The 19,947-nt window shown below is 40.5% G+C and overlaps 1 protein-coding gene across 4 annotated transcripts in view; it reads right to left on the bottom strand.

The window, feature by feature from the left end:
• Window positions 1-19,947, bottom strand: part of CPED1 (cadherin like and PC-esterase domain containing 1) — a 158,426-nt gene that overhangs the window by 91,353 nt on the left and 47,126 nt on the right. For all 4 annotated transcript variants that reach the window (XM_065661316.1, XM_065661403.1, XM_065661580.1 and 1 more), the window contains 3 exons: window positions 16,422-16,545; window positions 14,780-14,948; window positions 1,053-1,195 (listed from right to left, as the gene is read on the bottom strand). In XM_065661316.1, the coding sequence (XP_065517388.1) occupies window positions 1,053-1,195; window positions 14,780-14,948; window positions 16,422-16,545 (436 nt within the window). The remainder of the gene's footprint in view (window positions 1-1,052; window positions 1,196-14,779; window positions 14,949-16,421; window positions 16,546-19,947) is intronic.

The following is a 19,947-nucleotide window of genomic DNA, read 5'->3' as shown; positions in this document are numbered from 1 at the left end:
TATTTATATATGGTTAATTTTTAAACCAGTGAGGGAGGTGAAATACATGGGAGGAGAAAATGCCTTTTGATGAGAATCAGCTCCTGCAAAAGTTCTGAAGACATCTGGTGGGCAATAGATGGTGAAACTCTGATGCACTGAAGCCAAAGAATTAGCGGCAGCTATGGGGTTGTTTGAAGGCATGGGCCAGGAGCTCTAAGCAAGTCTTGGTCTACACAAACCAGAGATATCCATCCCCTTGGTAAAAAATACTGGCCACTGTCAAACTAGCTCCATCCCTGTTACACTGCTTCCCTCCTCACTACCCTCTCCGCTCACAATGTAAGCTTTATTTCCAACTTGCATAAGTCAAATAATGAGCTTTATATTATTGCTACTAAAACACCTGGGTTCTCAAACAGCTTTATAAAACATATAAATTTAATTAATAGTGACTTATTTCACGTTTATCTCTAAAATGTCAGGGATGTGACATAACATATATATATAAATATTAATTTTAATTAATACAAATATTACATAAAGTTGATTTATGTGTCAGAACTTTAACACTGTAATAGAAATTATTACAGTGATTTAAAGCCCACACAAATGTGACTGTTGCTGACTAGGTATATTTACTACTGTATATTTCATAAAGTATTCTACAGTGTCTCTTGTTCAGCTTGCCTGCCACAGCCAGTTCTGAACCGTCTGGACTACTCTAACATTAAATATTTGACAGAAGACAGAAGGCTCATTGAAGGGAAATACATCTTAGAAATACGTTAGAACTAGCCCAATTGTGAGAGATTTCTGTTCATTAGTACTGCCTGAAACACTTAATCAGGACACAGTATCTGGTCCTAAGTATCCATCATAATCTTTCACAAACTATAAGCACTGTGGATATAGGAGAGTTTTACTCCTATATGCAGCATGTTGTCACTTTAAAAGGAAGTATGAAATAGAGGTGAATATCTCATTTTAGGAGTCATGTATCCTTTACAATTTTTATTCTGTTCTAAGGAGATATTTTGACAATAGCATAGCAATGACCACTGATCACTTACTGATTGAAAGAATTTGGTCCTGAGGTAGACGATTCACTGAATACCTCAGTCATAAGTAGAAGTTTGCTTATAGCTTCCTTCATGTTGTTGAAGGCTTGTTGGGGAGAACTGCTTCTGAAGAATATCTCAAAAAACCTTTGCAGCTGTAAAAAAGATTACATGTATTTTTGAACATTTACAGTAAATCATGCATTGAAAGGCTAGTAGAAGTAAAAATTGCTTCAGAATGTCAGCTTCAGATCTTATTCATTTGAAGAGTAGAGTGGCATGAAAAGCTCCACACTGCATACGAGTACAGAATGACTCTTTTTTTAAAAATAAGCATATCACAAATAAACTCTGTATTAATGGTTTTAAAAAATACAGACTCAGACTTTGCTCACAGACTAAGCTTACTTTGATGAAACCTTTTGCTCTCACTGGTTCTAGGCAATGGAAACCACAGACACTTATTTTTTCAGCAGTAGGTAATAGCACACTCAAAGCACAAGCATTTTTTCCTGTTAACATACTGCACCAAGGGCTATCGCACTTGACCTTGACTACAAACTCTTACTCCAGGTTAACAAACTTTAAATAGAATACAGAAGAAAGATGCTGGAAAAAAGTCACCACAACCTGTGTTTTGACTGAACTCTTGCACATCCTGAGGTTTCTGGACTCGTGAATCTTCCCAGTGGCATAATCATTGGCCTGCACAACACTGTCCTCAGCTATTTTCATCACTTACGTGAATTCACCCACCTCATCACTTCAGATAAGACTTAAGAAAATGACAGGAACAACACAGAGCTCCAGTGAAGAGTGAGACACTGCCAGGTTTTGTTGAATCAGTCCTTTGTGCTAAAAAAGGGGCTGCCTTTAAATCATATTTCCATTACAGTTATTACACAGCACATAACACAATTAGTGTATCAACTATGTAAAACTATTAATTTAGTAGTACTATATTATGAAACAGATACATTTTTATAGTATAAAGTACTATCTCCGAAGATAAAGCACATTGACATTCAGAAAAGAAAAATATCTGATTATTTCCAATAATTTCCCTACTTAGTAGACTTAGAAATGTCATTGTATATTTTCTATCATGCACTTACACATGTTCCACTGGGATAACATGGTGGAAGTATGCAGCTTCAGTAGCCGCCCCTCTGGAGTCTGATATGGTTGTCATCTCTCCAGCTGCCTTTGACTACTACAGTCAAGAAGAAGCCACAGTAGATGAGTTAACCAAGCCTTGCCTTTAGCAAGTCCACAACAAGATTTAATGTGGTATTTTGGCTCTGAAGCATGATGACAGAATTACAGAACCACGGAAGGATTGAGGTCAGAAGGGCCCTCTGGAGGTCATTTTGACTTTCCCCCTGATTAAGCAGGGTCATCTACAGCACTTTGCCCAGGCCTGCGTCCAGACATCTTTTGAAAACCTCCAAAGATGAAGACTCCACAACTTCTCTGGGCAACCTGTGCCAGTGCTCAGTTACTTTCAGAGTGAAAAAGTGTTTCCTGATGTTCAGAAGGAATCTCATGTGTTTTAGTTTGTGCCCTTCTTTACAGCCTCCCTTCATAAACATTGGCGAGATCTCCCTGAGCACCTGTGAAACTTCTCCAGCCTTTCCTCATGTAAGAAATATTCCAGTCCCTTAATCATCTTAGTGGCTCTCCTCTGGGCTCTCTGCACTTCACTTTTGAACTGGAGATTCCAGAACTGGACACAGTACTCCAGGTATGCCACAGGGGCAGACTGCTGGTCAAACTGGTGTCCACCAGGACCCTTAAGCCCTTTTCCACAGAGCTGCTCTCCAGAATGTTGGTCTCCAGCAGGTACTGGTGCCTGGGGCTGCTCCTTCTCAGGTACTGAACTTTACACTTCCCCTTGTTAAACTTCATGAGGTTCCTGTTGGGCCATTTCTCCAGCCTGGTGAGGTCACTGGATGGCAGCATGACTCTCTGATGTACCAGCCATTCCTCCTTAGCTTTGTGTCATTAGAGGGTACACTCTGTTCTATCATCCAAACATTTAACAAATATGTTGAATATTAATGGACCCAGTAGGGATCTCAGGGATACATCACTAGTTCCTGGTGATGTGCTATGATGTATTTGCTATGCTGACACCAGATCTTACACTATACTTCTGTGCAGTCTAGTCCACAGAATTGTCTAGACAGTGCTGGAGCCTCCCCTTGTGAGCATGAATACTGCCAAGCACACTGGTCTGCACTGGCACAGATGAATGGTTTTCAGTTTCTTCAAGCAGCATATTGCAGTTAAATGTAATAATCATAGAATCATGGAATCATAGAATAGTTAGGGTTGGAAAGGACCTCAAGATCATCTAGTTCCAACCCCCCTGCCATGGGCAGGGACACCTCACACTAAACCATCCAACACAAGGCTTCATTCAACCTGGCCTTGAACACTGCCAGGGATGGAGCACTCACAGCCTCCCTGGGCAACCGATTCCAGTGTCTCACCACCCTAACAGGAAAGAGTTTCCTCCTTATATCCAATCTAAACTTCCCCTGTTTAAGTTTTAACCTGTTACCCTTTGTCCTGTCACTACAGTCCCTGACAAAGAGTCCCTCCCCAGCATCTCTATAGGCCCCCTTCAGGTACTGGAAGGCTGCTATGAGGTCCCCACGCAGCCTTCTCTTCTCCAGGCTGAACAGACCCAACTTCCTCAGCCTGTCTTCATATGGGAGGTGCTCCAGTCCCCTGATCATCCTCGTGGCCCTCCTCTGCACTTGTTCCAGCAGTTCCATGTCCTTTTTATGTTGAGGACACCAGAACTGCACACAATACTCCAGGTGAGATCTCACAAGAGCAGAGTAGAGGGGCAGGATCACCTCTTTCGACCTGCTGGTCACGCTCCTTTTGATGCAGCCCAGGATACGGTTGGCTTTCTGGGCTGTGAGCACACACTGCCAGCTCATGTTCATTTTCTCATCGACCAGCACCCCCAAGTCCTTCTCTGCAGGGCCGCTCTGAATCTCTTCTTTGCCCAGTCTGTAGCTGTGCCTGGGATTGCTCCGACCCAGGTATAGGACCTTGCACTTTTGTAAGCACTTTTTCCACTTTTCCTTTTCAAAAAATCCTGTATTATTGCCTACAGCCAGCCACAGGAAATGCTCAAATATGCATTAACAGTGATCCTCCTTTGCTTTCTGCTCTCTTCAGTTCCAGTAACTTCATACTGTTGTGCTGGTAAATAACTGGACGGTAGGAAGTTGGTCTGCCTGTTTCCCTGTTCTTATCACCTCTGATTTCATTCTAACAAATGGTTCCCTTCCCAAGCTTTACTGAATAAAAGTCCTCCACGCACATACCTGGACTGACGGTTTGCAGTGCCAGGGACTTTTTCTCCTCTTTCTGCTAAAACTATTTGAAATGCTAATAGGAAAAAAATTACAACAGTATACATGACTAAAGTCATAACCTCAGACTGCCAGGAAGCTGCAAAGCGAAGGTTGCACATGTAGCCCAACTCTGCCCTTTGGATATTTGCATGATGTGGAAATCTTGAATGACATCATACTGTATTTTCATGCAATAGAAAGTTTTCCACGTGTACTGCTATTCCATGAGGCTCTAGGGCAAAAGTGCCCCGGAACTGCTATTTATAAAGAGATTATCCAAACCCTCAGGTCATGCTCTATTTGCCTGGCACAACAGGCTGAAAGGGAGTCTGTGTTTCTCAAAGTCTAAGATCATCAAAGCTGTGTTTCTCCCATAGAGCAGTACAACAATTAAGAACAAAAGCTACATGCTTTCCAAATCACTTCTGATTTAGATTAATCTCCAAGTTAAACTGTCTCATTTCAGTTCCTGGTTCAGGCAAAAAAACAGTTAATTAAACTGTTCATTGGAAATAAAAACAAATAAAATAAAGACTCATTTCACCAAGGGGGAACTACATGGTGGTTCTTCAGATGACTTTAACAACTATTTCCAGCATCTCTGTCAGATCCTGTACACCATACACATTCCTGTTAAGCTGGCTTGCATCTTTTCTCTGTTTTCCTAAATCTACAGTAGGTATTGAGGGGCTAAGTCAAAAAATGTGGTATTTTGCTGCATAGGGAGCACAAAAAGTTACAGAATTTTATAAGGAGAAATGGGGATTATTGGAAGGAAGGGCAAGACAGACAGAAAAAGCCTCTTTATTCATTTTGTCCTCACTGTAAATAAATTCTTAAGCATCTGCACAAAAAGGATATGCAATGCATATATTTTCTAGTGAGAACTGATGAAAGACAGGCTGATTTGCCCTGTTTGCACCCCTAGTGAGCTGTTGGCTATAATAGCCAACTGTTTCCAACACAACAGGCATTAAAATAAAACTGTCTTCACCAAGGAACTGTCTTTTAGCTACAGCCCTCCTTAGCCAGACTAGAAAAGACACATTGCTCAACAGGTTCTCATTAGGGGATATCAGGTTTCAGGACAATGTTTATTCTAAGCCAGTGACTGAAAATAAATATTTAGTCAGGCTGGTTCAGGACCAGTGGAGACAAGAGATGCCTACTTCAGGTTAAATTCCAATTCACAAAAAAAATGCTATTTAAACAAGTTCAAGTTAGTTTTGACTGCTACAGATCCAACACGATCCTCAGCAACTGATGGGGAAAATGTAAACTATATGGATTAGGGGTGACAAAGTCTGAAAGCCTGCAACAACCTCCGGTTCTTCTGAGTGTGCCCAACAGAGATATATAAATATCTATGTTCAACTGCAGTATACAAAAGTCACTGAATTGAAGGTTTCTTCAGATGATCACCATTGACACTAGTTCTCTCACCTTCAGAAGAAACGGGCTACCTCTCCAGCAAGATCCAATCTCATTGGATAAATCTCATTGATCGATCATGAAAAACTGTTGGCAGTCAGAGGAAGTTAGTCTGGGAGAAAGCTGACCTCTGGCTGGCAAATTTTTAAACAGAGGGATTAAATTTTAGTAGGCTGTAAAACTTAACATTGATATGCACATATATTATGTACAATGACACCATTGTATACAGAATTGCAAGACTTCTCAGGAGCTGAAAGATGTTCATCCACATGCTGAATGCATACAGTTGGAGGTACATTCCACATATTTACGTAACCCCTGAAAGAAGTGTGTAAATGCAGCCAAGTTACATGGGTCAAGCACATTTTCTGTAAAGGCATAATGAACTAGGAATATTTGTGAGATTAATTTTAACTCATTGGCCTTTTGCTCACTGATAACTACTTCTGCTTTAGGATAAGCCACTAATCAATATTAATTTTACAACGCTTTTTCTCTACCCGCTTTGTCATCCACCTTTTACAGTCTGCAGTCATTAAAGTAAGGTTTATGATCTCATCGACATGGATCTCTTTGGCTCCTCAAAATACACTGAACCACCAGCGTAAGGCCTGACACACTGAAAAAATGCAATTTAATTGAAAAAGGAATTCTGATTTGAAAGTTTCATGCACAGACTCATGGGGACTCAAGAAGAGTAGACCATGGCACCTGCAGGGCTGAATGCTGTGGTGACTGTAGTAACTCCCTTGAGAGAATTTTCCTCTAGCAATTTTTCTGCAAATGAATTTCTTAGGAGAGATGCTGGAGCAGAAAACTGGGGATTGCCCAGAGAAAAAGTATAAAACCAAACTGTAGGGATCTTTCTGAGATTACTTTCTAGCTCAGCCCTAGCATAGCCTTGCCTCCTCATGAGATACGAAATATTTTCTTCAACTAACCTTAGGAAAGGCACTCTTAAAAAAACTACCTTCACTGACTGCATTGATTAGCTTTCTGTTCACTGTTACAGGCACAACTCACATGAAGACAATTCACCCAGGTGTCAAAATCCATGGAGGAATCCCACCGCATAAGACTACATCGCTTATATGGATGTGAGAGTGTCCTGGGTTCAGCACTAGCAGTCAGTTTTTCTCCTTCTTAGTAGCTGGTGCAGTGCTGTGTTTTGGCTTTTGGCCTGGGAACAGCGCTGATAACACTGATGTTTTTAGTTACTGCTCAAAGGTTTAGTCTGACCAGGGACTTTCCGAGTCTCATGTTCAGGCAGGAGGGGAAGCCGGCAGGAAGCAGAGACAGGGCACGTGACCCAAACTAGCCAAAGAGGTATTCCATGCCACAGCACATCATGCCCAGGAGGTAACGGAGAGTTACCCGGAAGGGCTGGTTCACTGCTCGTTCGGGTTGGGTATTGACAGGTGGTATTGTATTCTCTTCCCTTGTTATTTCCCTTATCATTATTATTATTGGTGGTAGCAGTAGCAATTTGTGTTATACCTTAGTTACTGGACTGTTCTTATCTCAACCCATGGGAGTTACATTCTTTCAATTCTCCTCCCCATCCCTTGGGGAGCAGGGGCGGGGGAAGAAAGGGGGGCAGTGAGTGAGAGGGCTGCATGGCTGACTTATGGCCTGGGCTTAATTCACAACAGAGAGCTAAATGTCTAGGTTCTTTTTATACCTCTGTGCAGAACACAGACACTTGAAAAGCATGATTTATGCCATCCTAAGGTAGACACCTCAAAATGGTGACTTTAATTGAGGTTTAAAACTGCTCTGTTCCTCCAGTGGCTGTACAGGGAATCTAAATGAGACACTGAAGACAGGTAGGAAATATGTCACAGGAGTGCTCACACAGCCTGCCCATGTACAACAAAACCTGTGTGCCCGGGAGGATGTTTGTCCCAGTCTTATCATGACAAAGAGGAAGGTGATCATCAGCAAGGTTAAACAGTAATCAGGAATTTACAAAGTGACTTTTGAAACAAGAAAGGAGTCAGCTTCAGAAATTATATAAAAGCAGCATGAAAACTTGCAGCAGGGGACTTTGGGGTGGGAACAGTAGCAGTCAAAACCTGATCAGGCACTGCCAGAAGTCAGCCCAGTAGTATCACAGTTTCTGCCTATGCTGCAGGGAATACTAGTGTAACGGATGGGCACAGGTCCTATGTGGGTACACGTGAAATGGCACACACAGAGCTGGAAACCCTGCTTATCCAAGGAGAGGTGCATGTAAGAATGGAAACTGAATCCAGGAGAGTTGGGGATGTTTGTAACCTGTGCTGCCTGTGAGAGAGGGTCTGGGTAAATGTAGGTAAGCAGGTGGGTGTTTCAGAGGGTACTTACAGAAAGATGTTTAGAAATGTGGAATGGTTATTAACATTTTTTAAGTGTCTGGTATCGTGGCTTACCTGTTCTGCTAATGACATTGGTAGTAAGTGTACCATTATTTCTCACTGCCAGCTAATTGCATATCATTAATTAGCCACTTCTGTGCTGTTTTTGCTTAAATACTGTGAATTTATCAATTTTACCTGCAACTGTATCTCACCTTTGGAGTTGTAGCTGAGCTCTGAACTTACCAAAGGGGCAAGGAGACAGAAGATAAGAGGCAATTGGGGCTAACAAGTAATTCAGTGTAATTTTGAGGTTTACATTTTAGGCTTTGATACATCAGACTTTACAGGATTTGTATGGCTAGATTTTCAAAGGACTTTGCTGGTTTCCAGTTGTAGCCTTCAAAACTAGATGGCACGAAGTTACCAGGATCATATTCGAAAGCAAGGTTTATGTCTGAGGAGCCAACGCATAACCTTTGCTTTAAAGAAATTACCCTTTTTGAAGGAACAAAGGATGTCCTCTACAGATTGTCTGCTATGCATCAGAGGCATTGCTCTCCTAATCTGGTCAGCAGAGCCTCAAAAAACCTAAGATAATTGACTCTCCTTGAAAATAGCTGAGGATGTTTTCGCTTGAATCAATTTAATCAATCTCTGCTAACTTTCAGTATAGGTTCTGTACTCTCAGTTCATTTTTGTACATTAATTCTTCTTACTGGATCTATATTTGATGAATTTTCTTCATCAAGTCCAAATACTTTTGGTTGTAAGTAGTGATCCATGGATACAAAAATACTCTTTAACACACAAATAAGAATCGCTTTAACTTTACATACAGAGTTATCTAAATAACTAAGATGTCTGCAAGAATATCGAATGATTCCACATAGAAGGTTGGAAAAAGCATACTTTGCAATGAAGCCATTTCCCGTATTGCCTGCTAGCACAGGCAGACCTCTCCGCCAATTACAGTATATAGAAAAACTTGTAAGTCATATAATGGGAGAAAAACATACCTATAATCAAAACAATGACTCTAGAATACATCACAGAGAAAACAGTGCAGTAATTTATCACAAGTTTATAGTGTTAGCTTTAGGTAATTGTTTATTCCACCCCTGATTTATTGTTATGATGTGCCATTTCTTTGCAGCTCTATCATGGCACATGATGAAAGGAGAAACCATAGTATTATTCAGCTATTTCACAGAGTAATTTTCCCACTTATGTATATTTTTTTTCCTTTACAAAAGATTTTTTAAAGATATGTCATTTAATACGTCAGGACAAAAAAAAAAAATACATCCTCATCCCTCAACACTTACAACTTACATGGAAGAAAAAAGGCCATCTGAGAAAGATTTTCTCTAAAGATCCTTGCTAGTAAGACTAAGCCTACAGACAAAAAGTCACCTAATAAGCTTCAGCAACCACTAGATTAGGTCCTTTGACTACGGCTGAAGAATGGTTTTCCAACCCAGAACTGACTTAGTGGAAAAGTAAAGGTGATTTACTAACAGCATTTCCCAGCTCTCTGTGAGAAGCAAAAGTGTATTAGCCTCACTAAGAGAAGCTGGAAAGCAAAAAGGGAAAGATGAGGAGAATCAGGATAACAGGAGGTAGGTCTGAGAAAGCTGGGATCCACAGAGGGGTGTGCTTACAGAGGTGCCTGGATTGTACAGCCAGAGCAAGAGGATATATGGACGAGGAGAAAAGCAGAGAGCTAAGGGCCTAGGTAGTGGGTACTTATGACATACCCACATTATAAAAAATAATCAGCCTAGAGCTCTTACTAGGTAAACTTGGATGTTCATAGTGACAAAACCAGAAAAGAACGCTAGGAAGAATTTTACCTTTATTTATGCACTGCATGACAGATTGGCAGGGACATGGGAAAGGCCAAGAAGTAAGGATTATTCATTATTTTCTCTTAAGAAAAGATATAAGGATATGAAATTCAGTAATCAGGTCAAATTTTAAAACAAATATTCTTTCTTGAGCAACACATAATCTGTGGAGTCTCATTGCTGCAAGATATTGAGAAGACCAAAAGCATTAATGGGTTAAAAATTCTAGTAAAGTATTGCATGGCATAAAAGTCCAGTGTAGCTTATTAAACATAAATATATATATTCCACTTCCAGTTTTGTGTTCCTAACCTTGCAGGTTACCAGAAATATCTCTAGTCTGCCTAGGGACTCACACTTTATGCTTGTCCTGTTACACAGATTCATGATGCTTTCTTGCCCAGCTGTTGCCAGAAACAGAATGTCAGACTAAGCATGTCTTTGCTCTTCCCCAGTCCAGACAGACTTTTGCTCTTATGTCAGTGAAAGGGGAAATGATAGAGCTCTAGACACTCTAAAGGAAGAAAACAGAGATGGCATTTTCGTTATGCTCAGGAGAGGAGCACTGTAGTATTGATTTTGCTACTTGCAACAACAGTGAAATGCATATGCTAAGTTCTTACAGAATTTAAAAAACAAATTTAATTTTATTCCTAAATAACCTTGTAATCTAATGGATTAAGAGTTGATGACAATTTTCTTTATTTGCTCCTGCTAAGTAGCAGGGCAAGCATATGCAATTCAAAAAGAAAATAAAGGGAAAAAATCCTGAGCCTTTCTGCTGTTTCTAAGCGTTTTGCTCTGTATAGGCATGTCTTTTCCAACCTGGCTGATTCTATGATTCTATGTTTGCATCCTGATGTCCGTGGATATTACTTGACGTAGTAGCAAAACTGGCCACTTGAGGGCAATACTGTAACTGAATTGTCACAGTGTTCGGCTCTCAGCCAGAACTGCACAACACGTTAAAAGATGTATCGCCTGAATAGCTGAGGCTCCAGTTTTATTTGCATATATGTTAAGTAAAAAATATATTTCTCTTTACTCAAGTTTCCAAATGCTTAATACACAGAGAGAGAATTTCAGTGGTAGTTAGAGTGACTTATACCACAGCAAGCTTAGCAGAAAACTGCGTTAATAAATTTACTTCACTACACAACTGGAAAATCACTTAAAAGCATAGTTTCAGCTGAGCATATCGAGGATTATGCAAGAGCAGCAGTCAAAGAATTCAAATCCAGGAGGTACCTGGCTGTCTATTTTGGATGAGCAAGTGGACAGTGAGACAGAGCAGGGACTGTGGGTAGTGGCGAACAGCACAGAAGAACCTTCCAAGGCGACGCAGGATGTGGCACCACTACAGTCTACAAAAGTGCATCCCTTCATTAAGAACTGGGACCAGCCTGTGAAAGGTTAATAGCAGGGCAAAAGGAGCACTTCACAGTGTGTTAAACCTTGAGATACTTAATCATAAATGACTGTTTTGCACACGAGCTTCTATAAAACAGAAAATTATTGCAGGGTCAGCTTTCTGCTCAATAGACATGCATAATGCCGATTAACACAAATGGAATTATTGCATACATTGACAGAGACCCACCCTTTAATTGGTACCATATGCAAAATAGAAAGCTTCCATTTCATTATTAATTTTTCAATGCACAGATGGTCCAAATAAAGGGTTTTCAAATTTCCTCAAGGAAATAAGGCTATTATGCAAGTATCACGTCAAAACATTTGTGTGGCAGAAAGCCATTCTCTCCCCTGTACCTCCTGCATCTTCTCATCCAGGGCATAAATCTAGAGTTGCACTTTTGCTACCCCTTGACTACCCACAAAATCCTCATGCCAACTCAAAATATTCCTTTTTTTTTTTGCTTTCTGAATTGAGATACTAAAATATGTATAATCCAGAGAAAACCTGGCAGCTGGTGAGCAAAACACACTTGAACTCTTCCTGAACTGCCATTTGGCCAATGCTTATTGAAGGCGTCATTCTGAAGCCTTGCCACTATGATTAGGATAAGTAAATATGAGTTGTAAAAACCATCTATAATAGTTTACTAACAAGGAAGCAGGAGAGAAGGCAATATTATTTAATTCATTAAACTCCTGGCTTTTCTTTACACAGCTTCTCTTAATCATTTGAAATCACCTGGTACCCCATCTCCAGTCTTCTTAAAAGTTTCTCCTTCATATATACCACATTCTGGTTACTTCTAGCAACTCTAAAGGATTGTTGTACATATAGGATCAAATTAAACTTCATATAAGAAGTTTGTGATAGTGATGTTATAACCAAGTTAACCACAACTGGGGATGAGTTTCTTATGAATTTCTTATAGTTTAATTATACTGGCAAGAAAATTTGCTGACTAGAAACCTATATACACTGAGGAGGTCCCAAATTATTGTGCAACATTACTGAAAGCAGCACATCCATGACTGCAATGCAGCAGACTAAAATTATTCTCATATGTTCATTTAAAAAAAAGAATACAGTCAGCTGCTTTTGGGGAAAAACATATTGAACACTAACAAATCTTTCTAGACCAAAGTCTCCTTTATAGGCATGTTCAGTCCCCAGTGACATCAATGGGTATTCTGTCAGTCAGTGGAACAACAGGTCTTTAAAGACACTTTTGGTCTTTATTGACTATTGACAGGTTGGAGCTTGACAACATAACAAGCAGTTTTCCTTCCTGCACAATAGAGTTGGCAGAAGCTGAAAGCTCTTAGTAGCTTCAGTTTTTTAGGACCAGGTTCCTCAGCTCGTACAAAAGTACGTAGCTCCACTGGCTACTGTGGGAGAGGAGATCACTCTGCTGGCACTGTAAATGCCACTGGCAACAAGTGACAGCTACATGAAATTGATGAGAAACTTGATGTAATCTCATCCCAAAGGACGTCAGTGGTTGAAATCAAACCCTCTTTCAAGTACTGTTTGCTGACTGATGATCCTGATGCCTCTGCACCAAGCACAGAAGCCTCTTTATGATTTTCCCAGTAGTGCTTTCTGGCCACTCCATGAATTCTCAGTGTCCCACTTCTCCAGAAGATTCACTCCCATGTTCTTTACAGGGCACACTGTTCATGCTGACAGACAGCCTTATGCACCCCACTTTCCATCATTTTATTAATCTTCATTTCAATCTATACATCACTCCAAATGTGCTTTCTGTGGTGCCTACTTTTAGTTTATTTCTTGCCATTTTGACAAGTCTGCGTAAAGCTGTGGAAGATATAACTCCACAGCAGCAGTAACCAGATTGGAACTACTGTAGATGTGCTGCTCTTTCTATCTATCACTTTTATTGCTGCTTCAGCTGCCAAAGTGCTCTATAAATGGTGGCTGGTGCCAAATTCAGCAGACTTCACTCACTGGGGATTATTTCACAGAGCCATATCACAATTACTAATGACTACTAGCCTTTAAAGTAGTCCCTTCTTCAGCTGCAGTGGTGGTGCTGCTGGACATTGTGCCATTTTAATAAACATAAAACAAAACTGAACCCCAAGTTTTGAAAGCGAGTGACCATTAATCTTAACAGAGGAAAATAAATGGCTATCTCCATAGGCTTCCATAGCTTCTGAGGGGGGGACGAAAAAGAAGTAGGTCCATCTCACCTCATTTTGGCAATCTAGAATTTGGTATGTTCTCTAAGAATGTCATAATCCACAGAAGGAAGCAGACACTCTTGTCAGGAAACTCACCTCATTCCAAAATTAGTGCCTAAATGGGGTAGGATGATTTGTTTGCTAGGAGTGTCTGCTTCTCCAATAACTAGAATTAGATACTGAGCTTACGCTAGGCACTTAACTGTGAGAGAGCTAAAATTGTAGAACATACTAAATGGCTGGCACCATTGAGAGTCCTGACTGTGACACTTCAACACTCAAGACTGATCCAAAGCCTAGACCTGCTCCTACCCCAAGAGGGCTACACAGGCAAGGTGCACCCTTCCTCAGATGGCTGCTGCAGGAGCTGATCTATGCAACATCAAGAAATCGCTGCCACTTTGTGACCTTATTCCTTCAAAAGGAAAGGAGCAGCTGCATAACCATAGCTCCTTCAAGAACTGCTGTGTTGCAAGCACAGTTCCTTGCTAAAGGACCAAAGGGATGGGAAGGCATGCTTGGAAATCCATAGAACTGCTGAGCAAGCTAGATGTGGAGAGAGAGGGTGTCTCCCCAGGCACTTGAAGATGTCCAGAGTTAATCCATGTGAAACATCCTTCTTCATAAAACTGAGACCACGGGAGGCCCACCCTCTCGATTGAATACTTCCTTCCCCTTATTTAGAAGTGCCCTGACCCTCCTCCATTCTGTTTTACTACACCTAAAAAAAGAAAACCCAAACAAACTATTAAAAATATTTACTTTCCCTTTTTACAATGCTGTCAATATCTGGGAAAAAAATGTTACTGCATGGCAGGACCCCCACTGCTGTGCTTTAGAGAAAACTCCAACCTTGCAATTGCCGTCAAACATCACCAATAAAAATGGGCTCTGAGGCTAGCAAATCCCAGGCCCCCACTGCCCAGGAAACTCTTCCCTGCCCTTCCCAGCTCTCATGAAGCAAACCCTGCTCACCCTGAGAAATGAAAGCTGTACACTAGTAGAATATTCACTATAAGCTGTGGATTGCAAACAAAGAGGGAGTAAAAGAAAGGTATTAACTGGTTTTCTGTCTCAGTAATTTGCCTGAAAGATGGGAAAAAATGGGAAATGAAATGTTTTACCTTTACAGAAAAATGCTTCTTCTTGGGTGGATGCCAGACAGTGGTGGTTGAATGAATGAATGCTCGCAGAGGTGTTAAAGATGTCACAAGCACATATGCTTTGATGATGACAGAAAGGTCTTGAGCTTTAAGGATGTCCTTGTGGTAGGGTGAACCTGATACATGATTGCTGGAAAGTAATAAAAATACACAGCGTTAATGAAGTGCTTCTGCAAATGAGGAAAATGAACTATAAGAATTCGGTGAAATAGTGAAATTATCAGAAATAGGAAATTAACCTTTTTTCCTCCAAGTTAAGCAATACAGCAGATAAAACCAAGCAGGCTAGAACAAATCATTACATCAAGTCTTTTTATTGCTTTCAGTATTTTTAAATCCTATTTTCCATACATAGAAAATAACTATGTTAGGAGGGAGTTACATTTGAGAGTATATATGGATAAATGCATTGTGGGAGTATTGCAATTGTTACAAGACAACCTGGGACATTCAGAGTGAAGGTAAAAACATTAAAGAAATCCAAGCAGCTTAAACAACCGAAGTGCATTTAAAACAGATTTAAAACTGATTTACAGCAAATGCAGAAAAAAAAAAAAGGAAAAAAAAGGAAACTACAGAAAGATTGCACTACTGTTCGCACTTTCTTCAATGTAATAAAAAGACAGAAATATGTGGTACTACATCTTTTCCCTAATGAAAGCCACAAACTATCATTGCAAATATTATGAAAGACTATGACACCAAAGAATAACCCCATAATAAATGAGCTAATCATAAAAGAATTGTGAAAGCTAACTTTGTCTTGGAAGTGATGTGGCTCTCCAGATACTGGTCTACAAGCTCCCATAGTCCACACAAAAAGAATCAGCCATGCTTGTTACTGGAGGAAATCTGAGCTATATTTAGGCCTGTTCACAAGTGTGGTTATTATTCTGACTGTTAAAAATCTTCAAGTATTAGTCTACCCAAAGCAAACACAATGAGGAAATGACTATACAAATTATGGGCCTCTGAGACTGATTCCTGGTAAAAGACAGGTCTCCTTTCCTATTTCTGTGTAATCTTCGGCAATATGTGGACTTTTCAGACCTCAATTTTGCTATCTGTTAAGGGAGTCTAATAATATCATCTTAAAGAGACCTTTCTCTCCCCTGGGCAGAATGGTAGGTCCTCAGAGCATAAAATTTGAGAGAGACTGTAACATAGGAAACAGCACATGGACAGACAGTTCTCCAACCAGTAACATCTTGGTTCTTCATTGGAAGGGTCTCTGTGCAAAGGACTACATGTGTATGTCTGTCATAGGGGCAAGGCAAGAATGGGAGCAGGAAAGAGCTCAGCCACCATGAGACCTAAACATTCAGGGGTGTCTGTGAGTCTGTATTTATCTGCCTAGGTGTTTCAATGCCCTCCACACTTAGCTGTTCACACACAAAACGTGCAAGCTTGGCTAGTGCAGAAACAAACACTATGCAAGCATAGGCTATGCAACACATCCGAGTGCTCCACCTGCTGTGGTCTCCTGTTGCTGCGTTCTGTGTCCCTGACTCCCAGACAAATGCAGGACGCAGCACTCGTGGTTTCTGCAGGTGGGGTATCATTATCTTACAGCTGTGCCCTCCTGCTCTACTTTTACTAGTACCTTGGATGGGAACCATGTATCTTGTCAGTGCTTTTGCTGCCCTGGGACGCATTGCTTGCTGTGCTGGCCCGTGACATCCCAGGCTGGCCGGAACACTCTGGGGTGACAACTGAGAGCTGCAGGTCTGAAAAAGCACGGAGGAGATGAGAAAGTCAACAGAGCATTGAAAGCAGCAGTCAACTCCTACTGTTAAGGATAAAATGTGTGAACACAATAGGTAGAGAGGAGGTACCAGCATCAGCCAAAACTGTAATATAAGAAATGTTGAGAATATAACCCCTTTGGATCTGCTAGAAGAGAGCTTTACACCTACCAAGCACACCCTTCCAGCTGCTAGTGCAGAGGCTTAGCTGTAACTCCCACATTATAGGTGAGTACCTGAGTGCTGCATACGAAAAGTGTTCCCTTCCCCCTTCTTCCACACAGAAATCCTTAATTTCTCAATATAAAATACCAAAACTTTGTTTCTCAAGTAGGTCTAATTACAATAATGGGGATTAGAAATTTATTTGACTAAGGACCAAGGGGCTTTACCACTGTGATCACACAGACAGCTCAGTAAATAACCGCGTGTCCTTATTTACAAGTTCACTGTTTAAAGGCTGCATTTTGTAGCTGCTGAAATCTATGGGAGGTTTAGTTCTGCCACCAAACGCAGTGGGAGCAGGAATGAAGTACCAGATTCCTCAAGATTACTGAGGCATGTGACTATTAATAGTAATCAAAATATTGTGATGTGAGATCAGGCAATGGGTGGTATGTATTTTCTGCTTTTACTGTGCTGATAAAAAGAGCCCTCATGTCATTATTTCATGTAGCGTGGCTTTCATTAACTCTAACACACCTCACATTTCAAGTTCTTAAGTAATAGTCAGGGAAAAGTCAAGCTGTTCACATTATTCCCAAACCTTGTTACTTATCTTTTTAATGACATACTGCATCTCGCTAATGTCATGAATTTATTCATATAGCTTCTCTTTCAAAGCATGCACTCTAGACTGTGGTACATAAAACGAAAAATAAAACTGAAGTTGTATTGTTGATGATAAGCTGTGAGCAGCCATTCAAGGAAAAGGCCTATTAATTTTCATACAGATCCTGTTAAAATGACATTGTGATTGTCTATGTTTATCAGCTGTTCATCAGACCAGCTCAGTTCAGCCTTCCAAGCTCAACTGGGATCTAAAATTAATCTGGTCCTCTGCCTTACATGCACCATTTAGCAGGATTAACTGCTTTACTAATAAAGACTAGGCACTTATTAATATAACACCTCATGTTCAGATTATACTCTCGCTGGCATCTTTGTGTTGAGTTATGCATTATAGCCAATTTGGACTTTAAGTGACTAGCTGTTTGTTGCTAGTACATAGACAAAACAGGCTACTTTGTGCCTACTTGGCTGTGCAGTGATCACAGGAATAAGCCAGTAAAATCCCACTAAGTCTTTTATTTAACAGACTTGCTTCTACATATGCACAGGGAGCAGATCTGATAAATCAAGCTTTTTTTCCCCGTATCTGCTTTATGAAGACACAACAGCATTTCACTATGGCAATTTCCACCCTGTAAAGAAAGAACAGCATTTCACCACACCAATCTGCAATGATCCCACAGCACCATTTCAGTTTCCTAACTGAAGTGCTGATATTAGCAAAATAGTATTTGTAGGCTTTGTCTTTAGGCAATGGAGAGAGAGACCAGTTCTTGGAGCACTAAGAGAAATACTGAACTGAACTGTTCTCTGAAAGGGTGTTTTTTCACTGACTGTGCCAGAAAGCTAAGTTAGTTAGTTGCAGCTGCAAATAATTCCCAGAGTGTAAATTTTAATCACACAGCTTTCGTGTTCAGGAAAAAAGTGAATTATTAAAACACATAAAGGCCTTCCACAGTGCAAAGGTGACTTCAGAGCTCTTTTTCTGATTTATCCTCACATTGGTAAAAAGGCAAGACACAGTGCTCAGCTCTCTATGATGTTATGGAGCCAAGCCCTGTTCCCCTTCTTCTTGGTACTGTAGCATATCCTGCAGTGCCCAGTACATCCTGGGAAAAGCCCAGCACTGCAAGACTCCGGAGTTCAAATCTCACAGCCTAGATCTTCAATCACAAGATACTGATCTGTTGACCATGAGTAGGATCAAATCACATAAAACACAGTGAAGCCCAAGACAGCACTCCAAGCTATGCTCTGCCAATGCTGCTTACGAGGGCAGATGAGAGAGAGAGGTAGGTTGTATCACACAGCACACAACTGAGAGGAGGCAGAACTGTGCTTCCAGACCAAGCTCCCTACAACATATGCACCATTTACATCAGGCCACACCTACGTGACGACATTAACAGAACCATGCAAAGGACAAGAATGACAGTTCTCAGCTGATAATCTGAAAGCCAAATTACATCAAAGGTGCACATTCTTCAGCAGTTGTTTTAGGTAAAATGACTGTAATGTTGAGAAAAGGGAAATGCACAAAACATAATTTTCTTATTTCAAAGAAAGCAAATATTTCACTGAAAATAAGAACAGGGCAGCAGAGAAGGGCTGTTCAGCTCATTACTTAAATAGACTGTCTTTTCCTTTTTAAAATACCGTTTTAATGGTGTTGCTAAGGCAACAAGTAACCAATATGGTATTAAGTCACAAGACAGAATTTGAAAAGAATGAGGTGAGGTTTGTACCTATATTTATCCCTCTTAAATAAGAGGTTTAGCTGTTCTAGAGAAATAGAAAAGATTACTTAGACATTAATTCACTTTTCACTACCAAGTGGACCATTTACTGGAGCTGGATATAACGAATTAAAAAAAAAAAATGGGTAGGGGCAGATGAAAACATAAGTGTAATAAAATTCAGAAACTACTGGGTAGAAGATCCTCAGTACTGCCCTAAGTCACTGTAAAATGCCTCAATATTAAAGAAAAAAAGGGAACCTGCCATCTCTTAAAGAAGAGAAGATTAAACAAATGCAGGGTGTTGGTGATTAGCATCAAGAACTAAAAATGGGGCAATGCTGGTAAATTATTCCTCATGCTATATAGAGTATCATGTTTGTATGGTGCCTTACGCGGCTCTGTTGATTTTGCGTTAGCATTCACCTTGGAGAGAGACAATTGCAAGGTGGCTGGAAGGAGGCAGAGGGGGAGTGAGACTGTCACAAGGTGCTTGCTCCTTTGAGATGACACACAGCATGTGCACCACCAGACAGAGTTAACAGGGAGTGCCAGTCCTTCACTTTGGTAAATCTACTCCCAGTAATCAATGAATGCAATTATCATTATGATAAAGAGACGTTAGTAGTGCTGAGCTGCAGCACACTCAGCTGCATCAGTTCTCATGGCAACTCTTCACCTGCTCTTGTACTCAAAAGCAGTAACAGTGTTTATTAGAGCTGTAAATTTGTTAATCAACGTTATCATCAATAAAAACAAGCCTGTGGTGCCTTTACTGTTTGCAGTAATTGCCATGTATTTCCATCTTGAAATCACTCTACAAGCTGTTGTTAATTAACCAGTCCTTTTGAAGTAC

Source organism: Lathamus discolor, chromosome 1 (genome assembly GCF_037157495.1).
Source record: "Lathamus discolor isolate bLatDis1 chromosome 1, bLatDis1.hap1, whole genome shotgun sequence".
In the NCBI taxonomy this organism is placed as follows: Eukaryota; Metazoa; Chordata; class Aves; order Psittaciformes; family Psittacidae; genus Lathamus; species Lathamus discolor.
Note: the sequence above shows the minus strand (reverse complement) of the source record. Positions and strands in the feature narration are given on the sequence as shown.